This window comes from Apteryx rowi, unplaced genomic scaffold, assembly GCF_003343035.1.
Source record: "Apteryx rowi isolate R43461 unplaced genomic scaffold, aptRow1 scaffold_119, whole genome shotgun sequence".
NCBI classification, from domain to species: Eukaryota; Metazoa; Chordata; class Aves; order Apterygiformes; family Apterygidae; genus Apteryx; species Apteryx rowi.
Window position 1 is genome coordinate 196,017 of NW_020447408.1, and position 22,585 is coordinate 218,601.

Here is a 22,585-nt window from a genome sequence, read left to right on the forward strand (position 1 = left end):
GGGGGGGGCAGCCCGGCAAAGGCCCGCCAGTGCTCCGCACCCGGAACCGAGAGCCGCCTGCGCAAGGGGCCGCGGGGCGCCTGCCCGGCCCCGGCCCCGCTCCCTCCCACCGGCAGGGCGAGCTCGGGGCCTCGCCGCCGCACTCGGCCCCGCCGGTGCCCGAGCAGGAGGCGGGCCGCGCCGCGAGGGTCCGCGTCGCCCCGCGAGGCGAGGAGCGGAAGGAGGGCCGGGAGCGGCAGTGCCCGCCCGCCCTGCCCCGGAGCGAGCGGGAGGCGCCCGGGCTCCCCGAGAAACCCCACCGCGGCGCGGGGCCCCACCGCCGGCAGCGTGCAGGGCGCGGGTGGCCGCCCCCTCACAGCCCAGCCCAGCCCAGCCCAGCCTGGCCCGAACCGAACCTCGCCTTCCCCCGGCGCGGCGCAGGCCGCAGCCGCCCGCGGCCCCGGCGGCGGCCCGCACTCACCAGGGGGCTGCTGGTGCTGGCCATGGGCCCCGCCCGGCCGGCGCGGCCCGCGCTCCCCTCGCCCTTTAAGAGCCCAGCTCACGGCCGCCGCGCCCGAGCCAATGGGGCGCCCGCATCCTCCGCCCGTGACGTCACCCACAACAATGCCCCCCCCGCTGCGGGCAGGAGTTCCGCGCATCCCGCCCTCTCATTGGCGCCGGCAGATGCTACTCAAGTGCGCGCCCGGACGGAGCTCCCGCTCCGTCACACTCAACTTCCTCAGTAGCTTTGAGCACGCGTAGTTGCAGGGGTGACGCCACCGGCTTCACTTCCTGTCAGGAGACTGAGAGGGGCGAGGGCGGTAGAGGGCACAGCAGCCTGGCAGCGCTCCTGCGCTAGCCGCCATCTTGCGCTGCATCCGGGTTTGTGCCGCACCCGAAGGGCATTGTGGGAGTGCCGTCATGGCCGACACCCGGAGCGCGGGTGCTGCTCGCCTGGCGGCGGCTCCGCGGCCTAGCGGCGTTCCGCCCCGCTTTGCGCTGGGCCTTGCGGCGTCCCCGCAGGGCCGGGCCGAGCGGCGGGGGCGCCCGAGAGCCGCGGGCGCGGAGCAGCTGCCGGCGCGGCGCAGCGGGGCGGGCCGCGGCCGGGTTCTTTGGCTGGCTCCGCTCGCGGCCTGTGCCGGGCGTCTTCCGGCTGGGGGGAAGCACCTTGCACCGTCTCTGCGCGCGGAGTCAGAAATAGGAGTCGTTCTCGCGCTTCAGGCCGGGCTACGGGTGCTTTGTCCTCGCCGGCCTTCGTGTTGCCCTTTCCCTGTAGTAGTACCTTCCCTTACATTTTTCCCTCGGGGACATTCAGCCTTCATTACAGCAATAAACTCAAATGCATAATAAATACAATTTCATTACAGATTTTTTTTTCTTAAAAAAAGTTTTTTCTCAGAGTACAATTTCCCTGTGCATCTTGAATGTGAATTCACTGAATTACATGCAAATTTCATTACAAGGCCTTCCTTTGCAGTCTGAGATCTGTGAATAATTATAATTATTAATAAATATGTCCCATAAATAATGTACTTGTGAACACTTTGTTTTGCAATTACTGTATGGTATAACTAATGAGAATGTAATTGTTTCAGTTATGCACATAGAAAGCGCATGCCCAGCTTGGTCCACAATTGTCAGTCTGGAGAATTACCGTGGTTTTATGATTATTCAAGGAGAGACAGTAAAGTACGTCTCTCCCTTACTGCAAAAAAAAAAAGAAAAAAAAAGAAAAAGATGTTGCAGCATCAGTTAATGTCAAGACCATGGGTGACCAGAAATTTCTGAATACACAGCATTCCAGAAAAGTATTAGTATACTAACTCCTCTCCTAGAGCAAATAACGAACGGCGCTGCGGGGGCCGGGGCACTGCAGCGGCCGGAGGGGGGCGCTGCTCCCCCGACGCTGCTCTCGGCAGCTCGGGGCAGGGGCCGCTGCCGCAGCGGGCAGCGACACGCGCAGGACGCGCCGCGGCGGAACGGGGGCACCTGTGTGCGCGTGTGTGTGTGCATGTGCCTCTGTGTGCGCGTCTGTGCGCGTGTGTGTATGCGCCTCTGTGTGCGCGCGTGTGTGTTTGTGCCTCTGTGTGCGCGTCTGTGCGCGTGTGTGTGTGCGCGCGCGTGTGTATGCGCCTCTGTGTGCGCGTGTGTGTGTGCATGCGCCTTTGTGTGCGTGTGCGCACGCGTGTGTGTGTGCATGTGTGTGCATGCGCCTCTGTGTGTGTGCATGCGTGTGCCTGTGAGCATGTGTGTGCGTGTGCACACATGCGTGCCAGTGCACATGCGTGTGCATGTGCACCTGTGCTTGTGTGCCTGTGCACATGCGTGTGCCTGTGTGCATGCACCTGTGTGTGCATGCGTGTGCCTGTGTGTGTGTGCATGGGCCTGTGTGTGCATGTACACATGTGCATGTGCCTGTGCATGTGTGCCTGTGTGCATGCATGTGTGCGTGCCTGTGTGGGTGTGTGCATGCATCTGCATTTTGTGTGTGTGTGTGTGCCTGTGTGTGCACGCACCTTTGTGCACATGTGTGTGCCTCTGCATGTGTACATGTGTGCATGCATGCATGCATGTGTGTGCACGTGTGTGCATGCATGTTTTTATGTGTGTGCATGTTCATTTGTGTGCACGTACGTGTCTCTGTGTGTGCGTGTGTACATGTGTGCATGCATGCGCGTGTGCGTATGTGTGTGCATGTGCGTGGGTGTGCATGTGTGTGGGTGTGCCCCGGGCACTGTGTGTACATGTGCACATGCATGCGTGTGTGTGTGTGTGTGTGTGCCCCATGCACTGTGTATGCGTCTGCATGTACCCCATGCACTGTGTGTGTGTACAAGTGCACATGCATGTGTGCATGCATGTACACGTGTGGCCCCTCACAGGCAGTCCCTCCCCCAGCAGGGCAGGAGGGTGCAGCCCTGCAGGGTCCGCATGCAGGGCAGAGCCAGGTGTGGGCAGCAGGCATTAACACGGTGAGACGGTGACCCCAGCCACAGTCCATGCAGAGGATAAGGTCCCTGTGGCACAGGACCCGGGTGCATGCAGGAGATGAGCTCCCTGTGGCACAGGACCCGGGTGCACACAGGAGATGTTCTCCCCACGGCACAGGACCCGGGGCCACGCAGAGGATAACGTCCCTGCAGCGCAGGACCCGGGTGCATGCAGGAGATGAGCAAATGCAAACAACTATATTGCTGTAATGGGAAAACTTTGACTGTAACAAACATGATAAATTCTGAGACAGACATTTAAACAGAACCTGGGCTTTTCTCCAGTTCATATACACATGCTCTGCTCCAAGCAGTCTGTGACCTCCATGGCCCCAGACAGCTTGAGCCCCAGAAATACTGCTGCACTGACTGTGCTTATTTGCTCAGAGCTAGCCCAAGATTTCTCAGCCAGGGACAAACGCATCCCATCCTCTGCCTCCTCCAGCACACTGATGAAATAACTGACTTTATTCTTATCTTCAGCAGACAGTGTTCGCTTTGGTTGTAGCAGTAGCACAGATTTTAGGGCATGAAGGTAAGGGACGGTCATGTGAGAAATTAGTAGTGATTAAATGGCATATATGATCTTTAACTGTATAAAGAAGAAACTGGTATCAGGAGTGGAAAGGTTGTATTACCTGTGTGCTTGCCACCGGTGCACCTCCTACTGCAATACACCGAGCTCTGGGAACCACTGTGAGCTGCTGAAAACTGCTACCTCTCTATAAAGATGGGCCACCAGTTCTGTACGTAGAAATCAGATGAGGCGTGTTTATTCACTTATATAAAAGCATTCATAACTTTTTCTCTTGTACTCTGAATCTCATTCTGATGACATCTATTGCTTGTCAGTTTTTTTTAGCGTAGAAGGATATTGCAAAAAAGTCCTCACCGAATTGTCCACACTGATGCCCAGATTCCTTTCCTGAACTGATACTTTATTTAGATCTGTCTGTAGCTTATAGCTTGTTCAGCAGTTGGCAGACCGTGTTAGATAATACAAAAGGCAAATTAAATTGTTACTTGAATTTAGGCTGTAACGACTGTTTCTTTTGCTCTGTGGCAGCGCAGTGCTAGGCATCATGTGAGGCCGCTCGGCTCAGGAAGCCGCACAGCAAAGCACCTGCCGCACCGCGCGAGTACAGCTGTGCGGCTGCCGTGCCAGACCGTGCCATGTACGACGGTGCCGCTGCTGTGTGCACGGCGACCACGCTCCAATACGCAGGGAAGGCAGGAAGAGCGTTGATCAAATCCATCTGTTCACCAGCCCTAAAATGACAAGATTTGACACTGGCATTCAGGATTTATGCCAGTTAAGTTGCTTTTTTCATGAACACCAAGGAAGAAACAACCCAAGTGCTGCAGTTCCACATTGCAAATTTATCCCTGACTGGGCTGTCGTTGGAAAAGAAAACAAACCTGGGTACACGCCCTCTCCTAGCACAAAAAGCACACCCTTTTCCAATTACCATCACCAGTACAGAAATCTGTGTAACATCAAATATTATGATTCTCACTTTAAAACTAATAGTTTAGATCTCTGTACTTGATTAGCACATCTCTTTTCAGAATTGCTGTAGAGCCTCTAGCAGGAACAGATCTATAGATTAGATTAAATTACAGAAGATGAAACAGACTGTTTTTAACTTCCAGCGATTTTATTGGCTGGACAAGCGCACGCATGAGTGAACGTGGGGACAGCACAGCCAAGAGGACAGGTGCCGGGGGTGGCTGGCGGGGCTGAGGCTTGCTCCCGGGAGAGGCACCCACAGCAGGGTAAGGAGTCGGGGAGCAGTGACGCCGGTGCAGAGCTGCAGCGGCAGCCGCGCCGGCCAGGCTGCCCACAGGTGCCGGTCTGAGGCTAACCAACATTCGCCATCCTGTGCTTACACAACAATCACATTAAAAAAAAGAAAGAAATTAAAACAGAAAGCTTGTCTCCCTTGTCTCCAGAAGTACTCTCCTTCCATCTGCTTACTTAACCAGGATAAGATTAATGGCTTCATTGGCCTATTTCTCAGCCATTGACTAATGACCGTCACAAGAAAAAAGGATTGGTTGTACAGGCTAAGCGTCTGCTTCTCTGCGCAGGAGTTTGCGGACCAATGATCTTGGGCCCTGAAGCTTCAACTGCATGTTGCAGGGAACGTCTGTGAGCGTCAAACACCCGTAATTGACACTTGCGTTGTGCTTCGATGCATGAGACACCATGCTGGGAGGAGAAGCTGTCCTACCCAAGAGGGCACGGCTGTGGCGAGTGCTGCGGCCTCGCGTTTCTGAGGCGTTTGCTGCGCTGAGGTTGTGCCCTGAGCGCTGCAATACCTGCACTGTTGAGAAACACGCACTCCAACCGTCTCATCACTCCTTCTTGAAAGGAGCGTGGAGATGACTAAACAGCTGAGTGTCTGATGGAGATGCAGCTTCCATCACCTGTGCTCAGGAACAGGCGTGTTTCGCAGAGGAATAGCTATCGGGTGGGCAGCCAGCAGAGCTACGCTGGCGCTCACATGCTGGAGACCATGGGATAGCTCACTAAGCTGGTCCCCCTTGGCTGTAAAACGCATCTTCGCCCAGGAGCTTTCTTCTCCCTTTCTCTGTTGATGGTGGTAGCAGCATCACTGGCCTAGTGCTTTGGTCTGCAGAATAGGGAAGGCACTTAATTCTTCCCTCTCCTACTTCTTCTATGATGTCTTCAAACTAACTTTTGCTTTTTTTCTGTTCAATGATTGATATAGCTGGTAGTTTCCAAACTATAGGTAAATTACTTTTGAAAGTTCTTGGACATTGACTTCTGAAAAAAAATCACAGCTTGCATGAATTCCTCTGCTTTATTCACCTCTGAATAACCACACTGTTAGTTCTTTTACTTTATTCAATTTAGCAGGTAAGAAAAAATACAACTAACAAAACCTTTGTCACAGAATGTTTTCAACTCCTTAGTGGCTTACAGGCATTACTTAAATACCTTCTAAAGTTGTTTCCTCTAGCAAAACTCAAGAGGAAGAAAAGAAAGGGAAAAAGACTAGCTGCTTTGTTCTGGTGTAGGTAATAGACCTAGCACGCACTTAGTAGTCCCAAGCAATGTAAGACTTTAAAGGCTTGACCAGAACCTGCATTATGTCTCTTACTAGATGAAAATTCTCTATATTCCACTGACTGGATGCATATCACACTTAAAGACCAAAAAAAACCCCAACAAACCATAGGTTGATCCTAGCACCAGTCTCAAAAGTGAGAAAAAAACAACAAAGCAAATAGTCAGAAATTGGGTGCTTACATACTGCTTTTCTAGAATTTTGTAGTTTTTCATTGGTAAACAAAAATGAGGCTTTGATTTTTCCAGTGACCTAACTGCAAAGAGGAAGCATTTGTTCTTTTTTTCCATTTTGTAAGTAGGTCCATAAAAGTAGGAAAAAAAAMCCCTCAAAGTTGTTATGGAGCTTCACCTGGAGAACTGCTGATGATGCAATATCTCTTCAGCCCTTTTAACCATCAACCTGTTATCATCTTCAAACTCTGTTCTTATACTCTTCTTATTCTGGCCTAAAGGATGCAGGCAGCAGCACCTTTGACTTTTTATTTCTGTCAATTCATTTTCCCAGTACCTTCAATCTCTCTGCTTGCTTTTGCTTCTCTGTCTCATTAGTCCAGATTTTATGTTCTCCCTTTCCTAATCTGATCTGCTGCTCCTTGCTCCTGTATCTTAATATAATTGTTTCCACTCTCCTTTTGCCAGTCTAGAACAGCTATTTTTTGTGCCTTCTCAGAGCTCAGGACACAGGGTACACAGATGTTCTGTGTAAGACTGAGGCTTTGTCTACTTGAGAAGGTTGTGAACTCCTTAAATCACCCCATTAAAAAGAGTAAAGGTATTTAAAATGTTTTTTTTTTTTTTGAGAAATATATTCCAATTAAAGAATGCTTCATAGTGTGCTTCATAGTGACTTCAGTATCATATGAATATATTAAGCGAACAAGACTTCATGAAACTGGTGCAGAAATTCTTCTGTTCTGAAGATGGAATCCATTTGACGATTTCAGGAAGCATTCCTTTGGTTCTGAAAATTTGGGACACTACAATCAAACCAGACTAGGTATATAAAAAGCTTGAAAGCACCAAGAACCTTCATACATATGGTGTTGCTTTACTGGTTTTCTTCTCTGATAGCAAATGATAGTGACAGCAGCAGCAGATTTTTATGCTACCATTGGATTGTGATAAAGTATAAAAAGCACTCTTGAAGATTGTTTTTAGAACAAGATAAAAAGCACAAAGGACCAGAAAGGGATATCTTTTCATCAGAGGGAGGACCCAGAAAAGTCCTGTGCTTAGAACACTAAAAGCCAGCAGCTGCTGGTTCCTCTTAGGGCTGTCGCAGAAGCCGAGCGGGGAGGCTCGATTCCGACGACGCTTTTCTCCCAAATGGAGGCCTCCCGCCACAACCTTATGCCTGCGCTGGTCAAGCTTGTTCGTTACTCAGAACTGAAGTCTTTCTCTATATCAACAAAAGCAGTCTGAGTGCAAACTGGTCAGTCACCACAGAGACATGGGAAGCATTCCCAAAGAGGAGAGGATGAGTATGTGAGTGGACGTGTGTACGTGCCACCTGGCATAGCTGCACATGGACAGTGTGAGCGTGCTTGCTACAGCTGTTGAGCCCTTTAAGTCGGGGAGGTGTAACTCCAGGAAGCTGCTTGGTGTGAAATCATCCATATATAGGGTGTCTAAGGCAGAAAGTAAAACCCTGGAGATTAGGCTCTGGCCAGGACTGGCTGCAGCTGTTGGGCAGATAGACAAAGCACTAGTCAAGTCTGGAGAAATAAGAAAAGCCTTAGAGAGGCAGTGAGCCTGGCCTGTTCTGTGATTCAGTAAAACTCTTGGCTGTGCTATTCTTGCTTTTTACCTTTCTCCACTTTTATCAGATCAGCCCAGACATTAACCTTGGAACCAGTTTTTGTTAAGAGTCAAAGCAGCACACGGGGCTTCATTACTGCAAACAAGCTACAGCTATTCACATGAATAAGAACAAAGCCCACTACCTGAATATCTTTAGATGTTGTAATTACAAATTCTGAGGAAATCAGAAGCCATTTAAAGTCAATATCGTATTAAGAAGCAAAATGCACCTTTAGCCAGAAAAAAAAATCATATTTTTTAAATCAAGAATCATACATAGTTTTAAGAATAAAGATGGATTTTAAATCACAGTTCAGCACATTGCAAATATTGCTGCTCCTCCTTCCAGTAGGATACGGTAACTGTTGGGTTAATCAGATTTGCAGTGAGGCAAAGAAGTATGTGCTGAGAGCAGTGCAGAGCTGCTCCATCTCTCAAGGAAATTTGGGAAGCATCATCTTGCAGGGCAGGGAGAGGCACAGAATTCCAGTAGCTCTTCCTGGGAAAAAACAGCACATTGCTGCTGCTGCCTCATTAGACTAGGTGGTTGGTAGACTTCCACTGCTGCCAGGCAGTTGGTGTAGGGAAGGGCATGGTCATGTTCCTACTGAGACAGCAGATGTTACTGTGGTCAGGCCTTGCAATGACAGGGGTAGTGTTTGCTGGCCAGAGGAGCTGGTCGTAACCTTCTTTTAAAGTTAAAATTAAAAAAAAAAATTTTTTTTGGACTAAAAATAATACTTTTTTGTAATTGCCTGCACAGTCTCCATTTAAGCCATTTGGAGAGATGGTGTGGAGAGAGGAGAGGACAGTGCACAGACCTCTGCAGGCAGCATTCTTCAGGGAATATCATTCTCTTCATTCTGATGTTTGACCAGACCATTGCCATCAGAGAGCTTCAGTAGTTCAGCAGGAATCAAAGCTTCTGTGGTGCCATTGTCACACAAGGTGCAATAGTCGCTACTGCTGAAGGACACATTTGCCATCTCCAAAGATTCCTGAAGCATAAGGAAGTCGCCCTCTAGATGCTGTAAGTGAGAGGAATGATTCCTTTCCATGTTGGGGCTATCAAGGTTGTTTTTAATTATTTCAGAGATTTGCAGACCAACTGTATCATCAGCATGGTTTTGCGTAAACAACGTGTGCAACAATGCCAGCCTTACTTCTGTCTCGTCTGCTCTCACATACCTGCCAGGGACATACTTCTGGCTGGGACCAGAGGAAAATGCAAAATTTTCTTCTGCAGCAACCAGATTTGTGCTTTCCATAGATTTCAAGGAGATCTGGGAAATCACTTCTTGGGTGCTTAGTCCAGGAACTCCATCGGCAGGCCCTTTGTTTGGGTTGCTGGCCTCTTCTCCTCTGAGCTGGCCACAGGCCTCATCAGGTCCAACCCAGTCCTAGTCAAAGGATCAGTACATTCAGGACATTTGCTTAGAGGTGGAATTTGCAAAGTAAATCCTATTTCTATATGGCTTTGGCACAATAGCTTGGAGGTATAACGCAAATCTACTGGGCAAAGTTAGAGTAAGAGTGTGAAGAATCTAGCTTCTGTTTGCCCTGAGGGAAGATTTCACAACACGAAAACTTTCAAGATTTCAGAATATACTGCAAGCTGCTTGTATTGCTTTGGCTTTTCAAAGACAGGGAGCACCTTTTGCGGTCAGTGTGGGTATCAGAAGGTGATGGATGAGAAGGCAAACGCACTAGTGATACTTCTTAGCTTTTGCCATTTCTGTGAATTGGATCTATTCTGTTTTTTGCAGTTAGATTTAGAGCCAATTTTCGGAGAAGATCTCACTACAGGGAAACAAGAACGGTCCATTCCAACACACCTCAGATATCAGAAAAGGCCGTCAGGGAAACACACTGGAAGAAGGAGGCAATGCTGATTTGCTACAAGGAAGAAGCTATCAGTCAAAGAGAAGAAGACTGGGGCTTTCTTGATCTTCTTTCTTCCACCTAACAGACAAAATACCTGGCTGTCTATGAAAGGGGAACTTGATTTAATAATCTAGAGTAAGTACCTTCTGCATACCTCTGCTTGGGTACCCTGTGTTATCTGGCTGAACAAGGGGGAGATTGAAAGCATTAGTTTTTGGTTCTATGTAGAAAGATCCTGGGGATACAGAACAAATGCAAATGGTGGATGGATAAGGGACTGAGTGACTGGAGGGGTTTTGTTTCTCTAGGCAGCAGCTCTGCTGGTGTAGTCTGCATGTGAAGGCAGGAAACTGAGTGAGAAACAGTAAAATTCCAGAAAGAGCAGAGCCGTGTGTCAGAAACTCTGCTCAGCAGCTAGAAGGAATAATCCTAGAAAAAAATTCTCCCCTTGTGAACTGAGGGTCATAAGAAAGAAATGAAATTTACTTCTTACCTTAAAATTCCCATTGTGCAAATTATAGAGTGGCTGAAAGAAGGCAGCTGGTGTGGGAATGTTAAGGCAGGAGAGGCTTTTTGCCCTGAAATAAGAAAACAACACTTTAAAAATCAAAAGCCAAGTGTTCCATATTGTGTCCCAATGATAAAGTACACTGATTAGATGAGAGTCCCACAGTTCCCTTGGAAAGATTACAGGAGAAGCCGGTTTCACATGGCTCTGGACGTCTTACGGGTATGCATTTGCACAGCTGCCTCTTGTACATGTATTTAATGTTTCTAACCTTATGTGCAGTCTTCTCAAAGGTTTCTGAGGAATGGTACATGCTTCAAACTTAATAGTAGTCTATTACTCATTACATGCACTGAGCTATTTATGCATTTGTTTAGCAACTTATTTGATCCAGACCACTGTTTCTGGAAGTGCTTTAAAAAGCACTTTACATTTAGATAGAGAAGTTCTGCCATACATTCTAGTCCCTTTACAAGAGGGTATTGTGTGAAATCTCTTATTGTATGGACATCATGTATCCTGTTTCTCTCAGGGCTACCTGTGCATGGAGCATAATAATGTATGTTGAGGCAGGAAGAGAAGAGGCAGGAGGTCAGCCTTTGGTCTACTAGCATAAAAGATTGTAGAGGATAGTTGAACCAAGGCATCAGAGACACTTTTCTCCATACAACTTGATCCCAGAACCCAAGAAACACAGAACCTGAGTCTGTGCAGTTTGCCTATATTGGTATTTTACATACTGACTATTGGCAGGTGTGTTACAAATAGTTTAACATCTACATCAGTTTGACCATCTTTACGGATTGCTGTTTACTTGCACTTCTAATTTACCTACACAAAATCCAAAATTTCTATAGGTTTAAATTCCTTTAACTCTAAGAGGCCATAGCCTCAGCCCTGACCTTTGAGCTGAGTTTGGGTGCCAAGCACTTTGCTCTTCCTAATCACTGAATGGTGGGTCATTAACTATCATCRGCCAAAGAATCTGTCATGTACCAAGATCTTCAAAAGAGCCTTTGAGTCCGTTTGCTTCTGCTGCAGTCAGACTCAAGGAGCAAACCAGATATAAGAACACATAATTTACCTTCACCAGGCTATAAAAGTCAAGGGGAACTTAATAAAAAACTATGATGTACCTTGAGGAAAGCTTGCAGTTCCAAAATACATAGAGTACAGTAACAAAACTCAGAGGAATGAACAAGAACTGCACAGTTCTGGTATTAAAGAGCTTTTCAGACAGTTGTGGAATACCTAGGGAAAAGAGTCAGCACAAAAATAATTAGTAAAAAACCTGGAAGTCAAGATAGGTCCCTAAACAACCAAGTAATGCAAATGAAACAGGCTGCTAAAATCTTGAAAGTGATTTGATTATAAAAGCTTGAAGGAATCTGGTTCTGATTTAAAAAGCTTCATCTTACTAGGTATCTTTCCCCCCAATTTTTAAAAATTAATTTGGACATGGTAAGATGTGAACTAAGGTAAAAAACCCATTCTTTGTACCTGCTCTTTGAAACAGTGTTGTCTGGCTCCACTCACTCCACTGACTATGGTAAGAATCCTCATTTTCAGAAACTTTGCAGCGAACTCTTGCAATGTAAGTGATGCCACTGCGAAACTCTGTGGCTTCAATTTCCATCTGTGGCAGTAAACTGGTTGGTGTTTTGTTCAATGCAATCTGCAAATTATTACAGAAGAATTTCTATTAACAAGGTTGAGCAAAGGGTTGGTCTTTGAGTAACTGTGTGTTTTCTCCCCCCCGCTTCTCCAAACCGTCTGTTCTTGGATGCAAGAAGAGGGCCTGGATGATGATGGGATGGCTTCTGAATGCAGGGTTAAGGAGGGAAAGATTTATTGATCTTCAATATTGATGTTTTATATAAAATCCTTCAATCTTGATGCAGAAAGTCAGAAAGGCCAGCTCAAAGCAACCAGCTGCAAGAAGGCCTCAAGCTGAGTGGCAAGGGCATTGGACCCAATGAGGAAGGCAGGTCAATGTGTGGCTCATTCGGTTACCTCCCAGGGTGTGCTGTGCTCCTTATACTGCAACTCATATTGAAGAATTTCAGTGAGGTACCACGGCACACTCCACCATATCTGACACTTGCTGGTAGTGATGTTGACTTGGAGGTTTGAAGGTGGATCAAGCTTTACTGCAAACAGAGAGGTATATTATTCACAATATTTGGGACTGAAACAAAACAGAAGGACATGCATGTTCCTAGGCTGACTGAAATCCTGGAAGATAAACCTGGCTTTAAGCAGCAATACTGAGACCAGCAGTAGACCACATAAGTTTACAGAGTAGGTCAGAGCAGCCACAGAGCTGACATAAATTAATGATAACTCTAGTAGCTCCTGGGGATAGTCCTGCAAGCACAGAACCACTCCGGATGTCACATTCTGCTCTTCTAGCTTACAGCTAGCACAGACAGGCCGAGATTTCAAATACTAGAGCATTTCTCTGGAGTACCAAGCCATGGGACTTTGGACTAGGTCCATGACTTCATTTCTTAGGAAAAAGCAAGCACAGAGGCAATCCAGTTGTACAAAGGAGAAGACTAATTATAATCCACGGCACAAACACACTGGATGCAGACAAGTATCCCTGAAAGCTGCTCCAAAGCCAGCCCTCTCTGAAGCCCTGGAGAGGGCAGAATGAAGACACACTGGGACTGCATCCTCACTGGCAAAGCCTGGCAGCACACTTTCCAGAGATGGATGGGCTGGCTTGTTTCCATTATTTTCACTTGTAGTGTTTGAGACATCCTTTTCCAGTGAGTATTTCAGACCCACTGCAAAGCTGCTAGGCAGACCCTCCGCCCACAGCTGCCCTGGCTCATACTTACTGTGCTTGCGGGGACTGTACTCTGGAAAGGTAATGTACGTGTGATTGCTCCCAAAGAAGTTGCCGTGGAGGGAGACCCTGTAACCATCTGTTTCCAAGATCTGGCTGGCTAAGCGGATTGTGCAGTGGTATTGATTCTGCATGCTCTCTCTGGCAGTCAGTTTGCAGCTGGCATTTTGGCCCTTTGACCAGAGGCTAGAAGAATGAAAGGGCTGAAAGTTTCACTTGTCATATGATTAATTTATGAAAGATGGGTGGCAGCTTAGCACAGCACCGGATTCAGGGAGAGCGTGAGCCCCTTAGTGCAGACAGCACCGAAAGCAGCACCAGGGCTGGCCGACAGCAGGGCTGAAGGTGTTGGCAGACACGCGGCCCCCAGCCGCACGGAGCCCCGCACTGCCCATGGCTCACGCCAGAGGGCTGGACAAGTGGCGATGGTGGGGCAGTTACCAGTGCAGAGCACGCAGCTAGCAAGATGCACGTTAAAATCTTTCACTATGAGCAAACCAGTACTGACAGCAAAACATGTCTGAGGGTGGTTTGTTTTCTATGTTCACAAGCTTCAGCATGGCAGAGCAAGATGAATGACAGAATCAAAACATCATTTTGGGGAAGTAGCTACAAAGAACAATCTTTTAATAGCAAACCATCTAGTGTAACTCTTTACTAGCAAATTATTCATGTTGCACGTGACCCCACAATAAACTGGGATACCATAACTTATCAGCTTGACATTATTTTATACACTTACAATCCAATGTCAATAAGAGTCATAATGCTATTTTTTCACTTAACCATACAATAACATAGGAGGCATCTAACGTCAGAGTGGCATACCCTCATGTAATAGTCACTAGCTGTCCACAGTCAAGACAACTTTATTACATAGTTAAACATGTTCTCTTAAATTACCATATCACAAGACTTATCATCTTACCACCTAGCAAACTATTCACCAGATTTCTTTTGTTAGAGGTAAAATTATTTACATAATATTGTATTCTAAACCGGTTATTAAAGCTTATAAATAAATAGATTTTGAAAGCCTAGGAAGTTATTTAAGTTAGATTAAACCACTAAGAGTTTAATTCATAGGCAGCAAGGATAAGAGCAATTCCAAGAGGTGACTAGACAGCCTCGTGCAGGACTGGTCCCGGAAGCCCCCGAACGGGAGGGCGCACTCGCCGAGAGGCTGTTGTCAGAAGGACACCGACTGCCAGACTGCCCAGCCCGTGTGGCTCCCCAGCGGTGGGTGCTGCGACCCCGCGGATGCCAGACCTCTGCTACGGCCCCGTGGAGGGGCAGCTACCGCGGCGGGTGCAGGGCAAGGGGCGGCCGATCTCGCTCTCGTCATGGGGCTCGGCTGCGGTGAAGCAGAGCCTGCACACGGCCCGGGCCACCCTCACTCCCGTGCGGTCCTGCCCATGCCAGGGACGGCACTTGCGTGCAGCTCTTACTTTGTGAAATGCAGGTGGAAGGGTCCCTCGCCCATGGGCTCCTCCGCTGCCCACATGCAGCTCACGGTGTTCACGTAGTTATTCAGACAGCTCAGGCTGCCGGGGAGCTCTGCAGAGGAAGGAGACCACAGCTGCATTCATGCATCACCCAACAAGACCTCGCTTTGTCTCCCAAACATACGTAAAATGTATGGCTTGCTAGCACTTCCTTTACTGATGCCTCATCTATCCTTCCTCACGATAAGTCTTCCTCTCTTGTACTGCACTTCACTGCATGAGATGAGTCTAAGATCTTAGGGCAGGGACCTTGAGCCGTGGCTATGTTTTTTCAGCTGCCCGGCTTGTTCTGGRAGCGAGGAATAACAGTACATCCTCAGTTCTCCAGGCATGGCATTGCCCAGAAACTGTGCCAGCTCCTGGTGCCGCAGAACAGGTAGTCACGAGATGTCATATTGCATTCTTTAAGGGGTGCGTATGAAAATGAGAGCGTGCATGTGCATCTTCTCCAAGCATGCACCTGTTCCAGATCTCCTCTTACCTCTCCCTCTTCCTCCACCAAAGAGCACCATAGCAATAACAGACAGCTGGACGCCCAACTGCTGCACATCCCGGCCCATTCCAAATGGTATCTAGAACAGAACAATTGTTAGAAGCGGTTTTGTCAGTGTTTGTACCAGCAGGTTGAAGCTTCAACTACATGCTCCTGCCAGGCCCAATACAAGCTGGCCTTGACTCTGAGGAACAAGGCACTAACTCAGCTTTGTCATTTCTTCTGCAGGAAGTGTTCTTTTCATTGCAATAAATACACTTTGCACAGGAACCTAAGGCACTAGCCACCTAAAAGGAGGTCCCTAATTTTTGTTGTCTGCTCAGTAATTTTTCCATCTTTCCTCCCTCACTGCGTTCCCTGGAGTCTGCTACGTGAGAGCCACAGTGGGTCAGAACAAAGGTTCATGTGTCCTTGTGTCCCATTTCTGACAGCAGCCAAAAGCAGAGGCTTAGTGTTAAATGTAGCAAGAGGGGAAGCACACATGATCTTTTCCAAGAACCTTCTCATCCTCCAGCTATTTGCAACTCAGGTGTCTCCTGGAGGAAACAGTTTCTGCATATTCAGGGTTTCAATGGATTTTTCAGTCATGAGCTTGTCCATCAGCAGTAGTCACCTGCCGAAAGCTATCTACACTGGAAACACTGCTGTCTGCCTTTAATAGGGGATTTTTCTTCTTGAGAGAACTGAGTAATTGGCTTCCTGCCCCCTCTCTGTTCTCTTTGCTAGAGGAATGTCTGCTTGATCTGCTGGTGTGACAAATCTCTTTTGAGGAGCCTTTCTTCAAGTCACCTGGAGTTGCCCTGAGCTGATGTGAAAAGGTATGAGGTCAGGAACAGAAGCTTGGACAGAAGTGGGTGTTGGGAGTCTATAGATTTTTAATTTTTTTTGTTTTAGAAAATTTCCCATTTCATATCTGAACAAAACCTAGACCTGTCATAGTTTTCTCTCACATGCACATAGACAAAAAGCCACAATTCCAGGCAGGTAATGTGCTGACCAAGTTACTTATCTGTAGCATCAGAATTCTGGGATCATTTTTTCCCCCATAAGTATTTAGTTACCCTAAAAGAAAACTCCAAAAGGTAGAAACAGAGAGAACAGCTGATGCCCTGCTGGTCAAAGCACTCATCTGGGATGTAGAATCCCCAGAACCTAGTCATTACCCCAAAGGGGAGTATATAGAGATTTGCAATTTATCTTCCACAATACAGAAGACTATTTCTGTCTATAAGGTTACACTAGGCTTCCTCTCTTAGAAAGTCTCTTCTGTGAATTTTTCTGATGAACTTTTCATTGAAAGTGATACTTTTCCAGAGCAAGTTTCTGATTTGATGATTTTCCAGCAAAGAGAAGTTTAATGTGAAAAATCCTGACCCGATCTACTCAGTAATATATGCTCTTTTTGTAAGATGCCTCCAGCTTGCAATACTTCACATTACACCCTAACACTGGGAACAAGGCCAGTACCTGGTGCAGGTGGTGTGCTGCTTCAAGGAGTCTATGACATAGCCTGGAGCCCAGAAAACATGTAGTCAGTATGTAGACAGAGACCACTAATGAGTTTAAACAAAAACCAGTTCTTTTGAAAACAGTGAAGATTGGAGGAATGCTGTTTGCACTGCTTGGACTCAGCACAGACACTGAGCTGAGCTCTGGGGCTGGGTGACAAGACACTAAGTGTTGCGTCTTGGAAGAGCTTGGCTCGCTTATGGGAGGGGAACCCAACCCTCTCCCCCACCAAAATACTGCCAGGGGCTATGATCACCCTTTAGGAAGCAGCTGGGGAAGAAGGAGAGAGAAGCATCAGGAAGGGAAAAAATACCGAGTACAGTGTTAGCACAAGAACAAGCAGGTATAGCCTGGCATAGAATAAGAACAAGTTTCTAACCAGCATAGGGTCTGGAATGGTCTTGAATAGGCAGGAGTGAGAAAGAGCTTACTTTTTATCAAGCAGCATTGTTTTTTGATCATTAGGATAGTTTTGTTGACAGGATTATATGATCTGATGGCTACAGTAGCAGGAGCTGGGCTCCATAACCAGAACATTTCCAGTCCCAGATTTCACACATTTAAGCAGTAGCACCCACATATAAACCTCTTTCCTGTAATTATGCTTGCTAATAGTGTACCTCTTCTGAATTAGATGGTAAAATAATTATAATGTTTCACAAACTGATCAAAACAGAAAAGAATCTTTCTGGCTTCTGGTTCACCTCCTCTTCATTTATGGGTTTTTGATAAATATCCTGTTTTGCTGCAGAACTTATTCTGAGTGGGGCTGTAGAGAGGAAGTGTCACCGTTAGCTGATTTTAGATGAGGGAGGCTGGGAGGCATGAAGTATCTCCTGCTTATCGTTCTAATCAGAGTTGCTAACGATCCCTGTGATAAATACAGTAAGACTGACTAAATATGAAATTGAGAGAGCTGCATAAGTACACGCACAAGTAGAATTATACACGTGCTTACAGGAACTTGCTGGGGCACACAAACAAACATAGGGCAAGATAACTAAAAACAGGACAATATTTCCTGGTCATTGTTACTAATTTGATAACCCCATAAAGAGAGCTCTTTGTCTGACACATTCCATACATTGCAGCACTGACCAGTGTCACGCTAGCTCACCTGGAAACAAACACAGTATTTTTAAATGCACATCTGTGTGTTAGGAGCCGTGATGATGGTCACAAATAGGTACGGAGTGCTGAATTCTGGAAGGTTTGTCAGAAAATGATTTGGGGAAATAGCACATAACAAGAGCCAGCAGCACAATGATGCAATTAGAGGAGCTAACACACAACCCTTTGATGCATATTAATTAATAGAAGTGTTATTGCAGCTACAGGAGGCATTTGTAATGCCATTATTATTTTCTGTCTTTGTTGGGATCCATACTTAAAAAAAAAAAAAGTTGCTGAAGAGCTAAAAATGGTTCAGAAAAGGGTTATAAGAAGAATGATTTAATCCTGGATAACCTGTCTTAGAAATGAACAGCTAAAGGAAACTAAATCTCTTTAACTTAACAAAGGGAAGGGCTAAGAAGTAGTTTTCCACAGACTATAAATATCTACATGGGAAGAAGATTTCAAGCAGAAAGGTCTTCTTTAAAAATCTAATAGAGAAAGATGGAGAGAATGCAGTAGCTGGACACCAAAGATAAGTACAATCGGACAGAAATCAAGTGCAGAATTTGTACAAAGGGGAACTACCTTTACTGCTGGAACTCCTTGCCTAGACATATGATCCAACACTTGCAGTCTATAAATCCTGGTTAGATATCTTGAAAAGAGGCTTAGCTCAGATGGAAGTCATGAGATTGTTGCAGAACTTATTAGTTATAATTATCTGTCCTAAAGTGATCATGATGGTGTTCTTCTTTTAACATCTACAACACCCAGCCTTGCGAAGGTAAATCTATAGCAAGTCCTAAAGAGCTGGCTGACAAACAGGCACTACAGCTTCTCAGTATCTGCCAAGAACTTCCCATTTATGAAGAGAGGACATAATTGTTCTTTCTGTAGTGCTCAGGGGAAATGCTGACTACAAGTACAGAGACATATTGATGAGGCCATCTGAGTAATGTCTGCTGATGCCTATGATGAGCTTGGCCCTGCAAGAAAATAGCTGTTAACTTTGCTGGAATCCTAATGAAGCTCTGATGCCTTTTTCTGTCTTTCTTACTCACTGTACATTTATGCTTCCCACCTCCTTCATGCTGCTCAGCTGTGGAAAAGGAACTGCCATATTAACCTAAAGTAGGTTGAGTTTATGATAGCCCATCATGGCCACAGATGAAGTGTCTTGCCAATTCCCAGAAGAAAATGCCTGCTTCAGTGAAATTCTCTTCCTCTTATGTATGTCAATATGAAGGTTTTGACAGGCCATGTGGCAACATGGGCATGGCCATTTCAAACCTCAGCTCCTCTTGCTGCTGGACAGCAGGCAGCCAGAGAGCAGGGCACAAGTGAGGCAAGCGCAAGAGCACTTTTCAATTTCAGTGAAAATGGGAAGGTGAAGGGATTCTTGATGGCGTGGCAAGCATTCATCGTTCCTCCCAGCAGCTATCCTCTCTGAACACTTTCTGCAGCAGAAGGAAAGCAAGAAGCCGAGTCTCAAATCAGAAACCAAGCAGAAACCAAAGATGCACCAGCACCATCGCTGGGCAACAACCTGCGGGCATGGGCTGTCTGCTTTACGTCCAGTACTGGTAGCAAGGCCAGGATTACAGCTCTGAACTACTCACCAACAGAAGAATAATTCATCCACTGTTATTGCTATATCTGTTTATATTGCCAGAAACCCATATGCAAAATCCTGGCTCACCCCCAACTTTCAGGGTACAGTAGAAACCCACAATAAGAAGATGGTCTCTGCCCTTAGGAATTCATATGGTAAAATAAATGAATTGATCAATACAACTGAGAGAGAAAGTAGTGCAAGAAGGTGACAGCACAGTCTCAGCATGTGGGCAGCCTAGACATTGTCCATTTCGTAGCAATTCAGCAAAGGAGAACTTTAAGGAGAGACTTGAAGAATGAGGTTGAGGTACCCCAGGAGATAATTATGGGGAGCACCTTCAATGCATGAGCAGCAGCATGGGGGAAGGTAAGACAGAGCTGATTTGATGATTTAGCAGGAGGTGGAGGCCAGCATAATAGGAAGAGTTAACTTGATATGGGTGTGAAAGATGACAAGAGGAAAAGGCGAGGCTGTCAGTGACTTTCAAACTGGGGACAAGCAGCTTATATTTGATGCGATAGAGAAAGGGAGACAGAAGAATTGTGTAGAGAAGCGTAATGGGCTCAAAGTGACAGGCACAGAAAAGGACCTTTGCATCACTGACCTTCGGATGGCTACAAGTAAGACAAGGTCAGATTTACAAAGGCAGATAAAACATGAAATTGAAGTGTCATACAAGAGCACGAGCAAGGGTTTCATAGTGAGCTGTATATGAAGTTCTTCAACATACTCGAGTCCCTTTGATACATGTAGTGATATTATACGCTAGCCCTGCAAACAAGACTCATGCTCTCCCCGTAAGATGCAGAAAAGGAGGCCGGGACTCCTAAGATCTGTCCCATCTCTGCCACCAGCTTTTATGGGGAGCAGATTGTTTTTTCAGTGTAATTTTTTTCCTGTTACTACTCAGTCTTATGGTCTGCTGTGCTCACTTAAATCTTAGAGGAAACGCAAAGACAGTGTGTCAGGGCTGTGAGCTGCTCCAGACCGTGCTCTGCTCTCCCTCCTATGCTAAGACACCACAAGTGGTGTGCACCAGGAGCAGGCACAGCAGACCTGGGCCCTTGAACACTCTGTTTCCATTCCTTGCATGCTAGCAACTAGTTATAAATGACATGCAATCAGCCCTTCCTTTGCTTCAGTCTCTTTAAGAGGCAGCAGCAACATGCACTAAGGGATGGCAGGACACTGAACTGCACCTTGGAAGTAAAACACTGACAGACAATAGTGTGTCTGTACCAACACGCACACTGCCCCCCACCCATTAAGGGTAGCCCCCAGTGCCCATTCTTCAGAGCAATCTGCTGTGCTAAGTGTGATTATTTATCTTGGACACTCCTTGGATCACCCCTGCCTACAAGGAGACACTTTGCATGTCCTTTAAGGATAATTAATGGTGGATACTTACCTCCTGGGCACATGTGGCAAAACATGTCAAGTGCACCTAGTACACACACAATCAGCCTGTGAACATGTACTGCTGGTGATTAAGGAAAGAAATAGGATTTCCTCATCCCCATAGATTATCAAAGAGAGCCCCACATAACCAGCCTTTTGTGTCCTTTACCCTAGGAGGGCCATTTACCCGCAATTTGATGCTCGTAAACAGCTATGTACTTTTAGATTTGATAGTCTTGCATCCCACAGGCTGAAAAAAGCTGCTACAAAAGGAAGACTAGTGTAATAAGTGATATTCATAAACACACACACACATATTCATAACTGCATATTTTTGTCTGAAAAGTCCCAAATGCTGATGGTTGTTTTGGCTGGATTCATTTACATTCAGATGTTTCACTCAGAGAGGAGTCCCTAAAATTTATTTGATCAAGGCGACGCTTCTTCCTAGCACTATCCAAACCACCCCACTGCAGAAAGGGCTGTACTTGCACTATGCTTTCTCATAAAGCAGTCTGCACTCCCCTGTAAAGGGTCAGTAGACAGCAGAGTTAGAGCTACAGAGTGCAGTTTTGTACTCAGGGATCTAGCAGGACAAAAGCGCAGAGACCCTTCTGGTGGTTCTAGGTTCCTAGTACATGAAACAATACAGAACTCACATTTCTGATAATAAATTATTTGTCAACATCTTAGCTCAATAGATGTATCCTACCATTATTTACTGAAATGCACAGCACAGAAATATGTTAAACCTTCTTACCAGCTCAAAAGAAACTTCACTTTTCATACCTCTTCTGTCCCTTGACAGTTTAGGCTGTGTGGTTTGAAGATCAGGCAATAGCAGCAGGGGTATAATAAAGCAGAGCTTACTATGCCCGATTTTAAAGATAATCTCAAGAACCAATGAAAAACTCTTCAGAGATTATCAGATTGAGTTAAAGCAGCCACATCTGCAATTACTAATTAGCAATGGAGAAACTGAGGAATTTCTGTTAAAGGGTTAACATTTTGAGTGCCAAATAATTTGCTGACTATAGAATTATCTTCTCAGAACATTTATATATAAACAGCTCTTATATTGGCACTTTAATGAGGAGAGAGGAAAAAAAAAAGTCTAAAGCCATTTCCTAGCTCTGCCTGAACACAAGGAGAGACTGCTTCCACCTAAGGCCTCTGCCCAGCTGTGCTCACACACCAGAGACATCCCCGAGCTTCCCTGTCCTCCCTCTACCCTCTGTGCTTCGCTGCACTCCAAGGGGCAACTCGAAACAAAAACAAACAAACAAACAACCCCCCCCCCCAAAACCCAACCCAACCCAACCAAACAAAAAAACCCTATGAGCACTGCAGTGCTTCCATGTTCAAATCCTAACATGTGCAAGGAACAGATCTTTCTGCATCCAGCCACAATGTTGCGGCAGTGGCGTTACAGTCAGACTCCCTCATTTCACTTATGTACACAGGTCTAACATGAGAAAAGTGGAAAAGAGACGCAGGCAAAGCATAGGCTGAATAACAGTCTGTCAGTGTTAACTCTAGGGGCCAGGAGAGAGGAAGGCAGGGGCAATGTAAGACGGAGACGGATCTTTCCAAACTGGCACCCGAGGCACTACAGAGTGAGTTATGGTGCTTTTCCCACTATCTGCTGCTGGCCCCTCCCCACCTAGCAAGAATCCCACCAGCTCGCATGAGGCCCCACAGGTACCAACCCAAATGTATATTACACTTTTTATACTGACAACAAACCTGAAAAAGAGCAAAAACCAAAAGCCCCTAGAATGCAAGCAGCCTTTGGAGTGTCATTTAAAGCAAATAGCACCTGCTGCCTCACAACTGT

The 22,585-nt window shown here is 46.4% G+C and overlaps 2 protein-coding genes across 5 annotated transcripts in view; both read right to left on the reverse strand.

Annotated features, from left to right (window-relative positions):
* Positions 1-921, reverse strand: part of PDPK1 (3-phosphoinositide dependent protein kinase 1) — a 32,624-nt gene extending 31,703 nt beyond the window's left edge. The window contains exon 1 of one of the 2 annotated variants that reach the window (XM_026085772.1): positions 715-921. Coding sequence is in view for 1 of the 2 variants with exons in the window: in XM_026085765.1 (XP_025941550.1) it covers positions 461-484 (24 nt within the window). In the remaining variant the exon portion in view is untranslated. Of the gene's footprint in view, positions 1-460; positions 659-714 lie in introns of those variants that run through there. The other variant, XM_026085765.1, reaches the window with a different exon arrangement.
* A 2,842-nt stretch (positions 922-3,763) lies between these two features.
* Positions 3,764-21,595, reverse strand: LOC112975767 (interleukin-9 receptor-like). 3 transcript variants are annotated; one of them, XM_026086278.1, is made up of 10 exons: positions 21,509-21,577; positions 15,099-15,189; positions 14,561-14,669; positions 13,105-13,298; positions 12,272-12,408; positions 11,759-11,933; positions 11,395-11,509; positions 10,244-10,328; positions 9,055-9,266; positions 3,764-4,238 (listed from the first exon to the last, which is right to left on the reverse strand). In XM_026086278.1, exons 1-10 carry the CDS (start codon positions 21,533-21,535, stop codon positions 4,043-4,045), a joined length of 1,341 nt encoding a protein of 446 aa, XP_025942063.1. In that variant the 5' UTR covers positions 21,536-21,577; the 3' UTR covers positions 3,764-4,042. The 3 variants fall into 3 exon arrangements, with proteins under 3 accessions (XP_025942063.1, XP_025942071.1, XP_025942056.1); XM_026086286.1 differs by lacking the exon at positions 3,764-4,238 and having other exon boundaries at positions 5,784-9,266; positions 21,509-21,595; XM_026086271.1 differs by lacking the exon at positions 3,764-4,238 and having other exon boundaries at positions 5,784-9,266; positions 21,538-21,578.
* Positions 21,596-22,585: the final 990 nt, after the last annotated feature.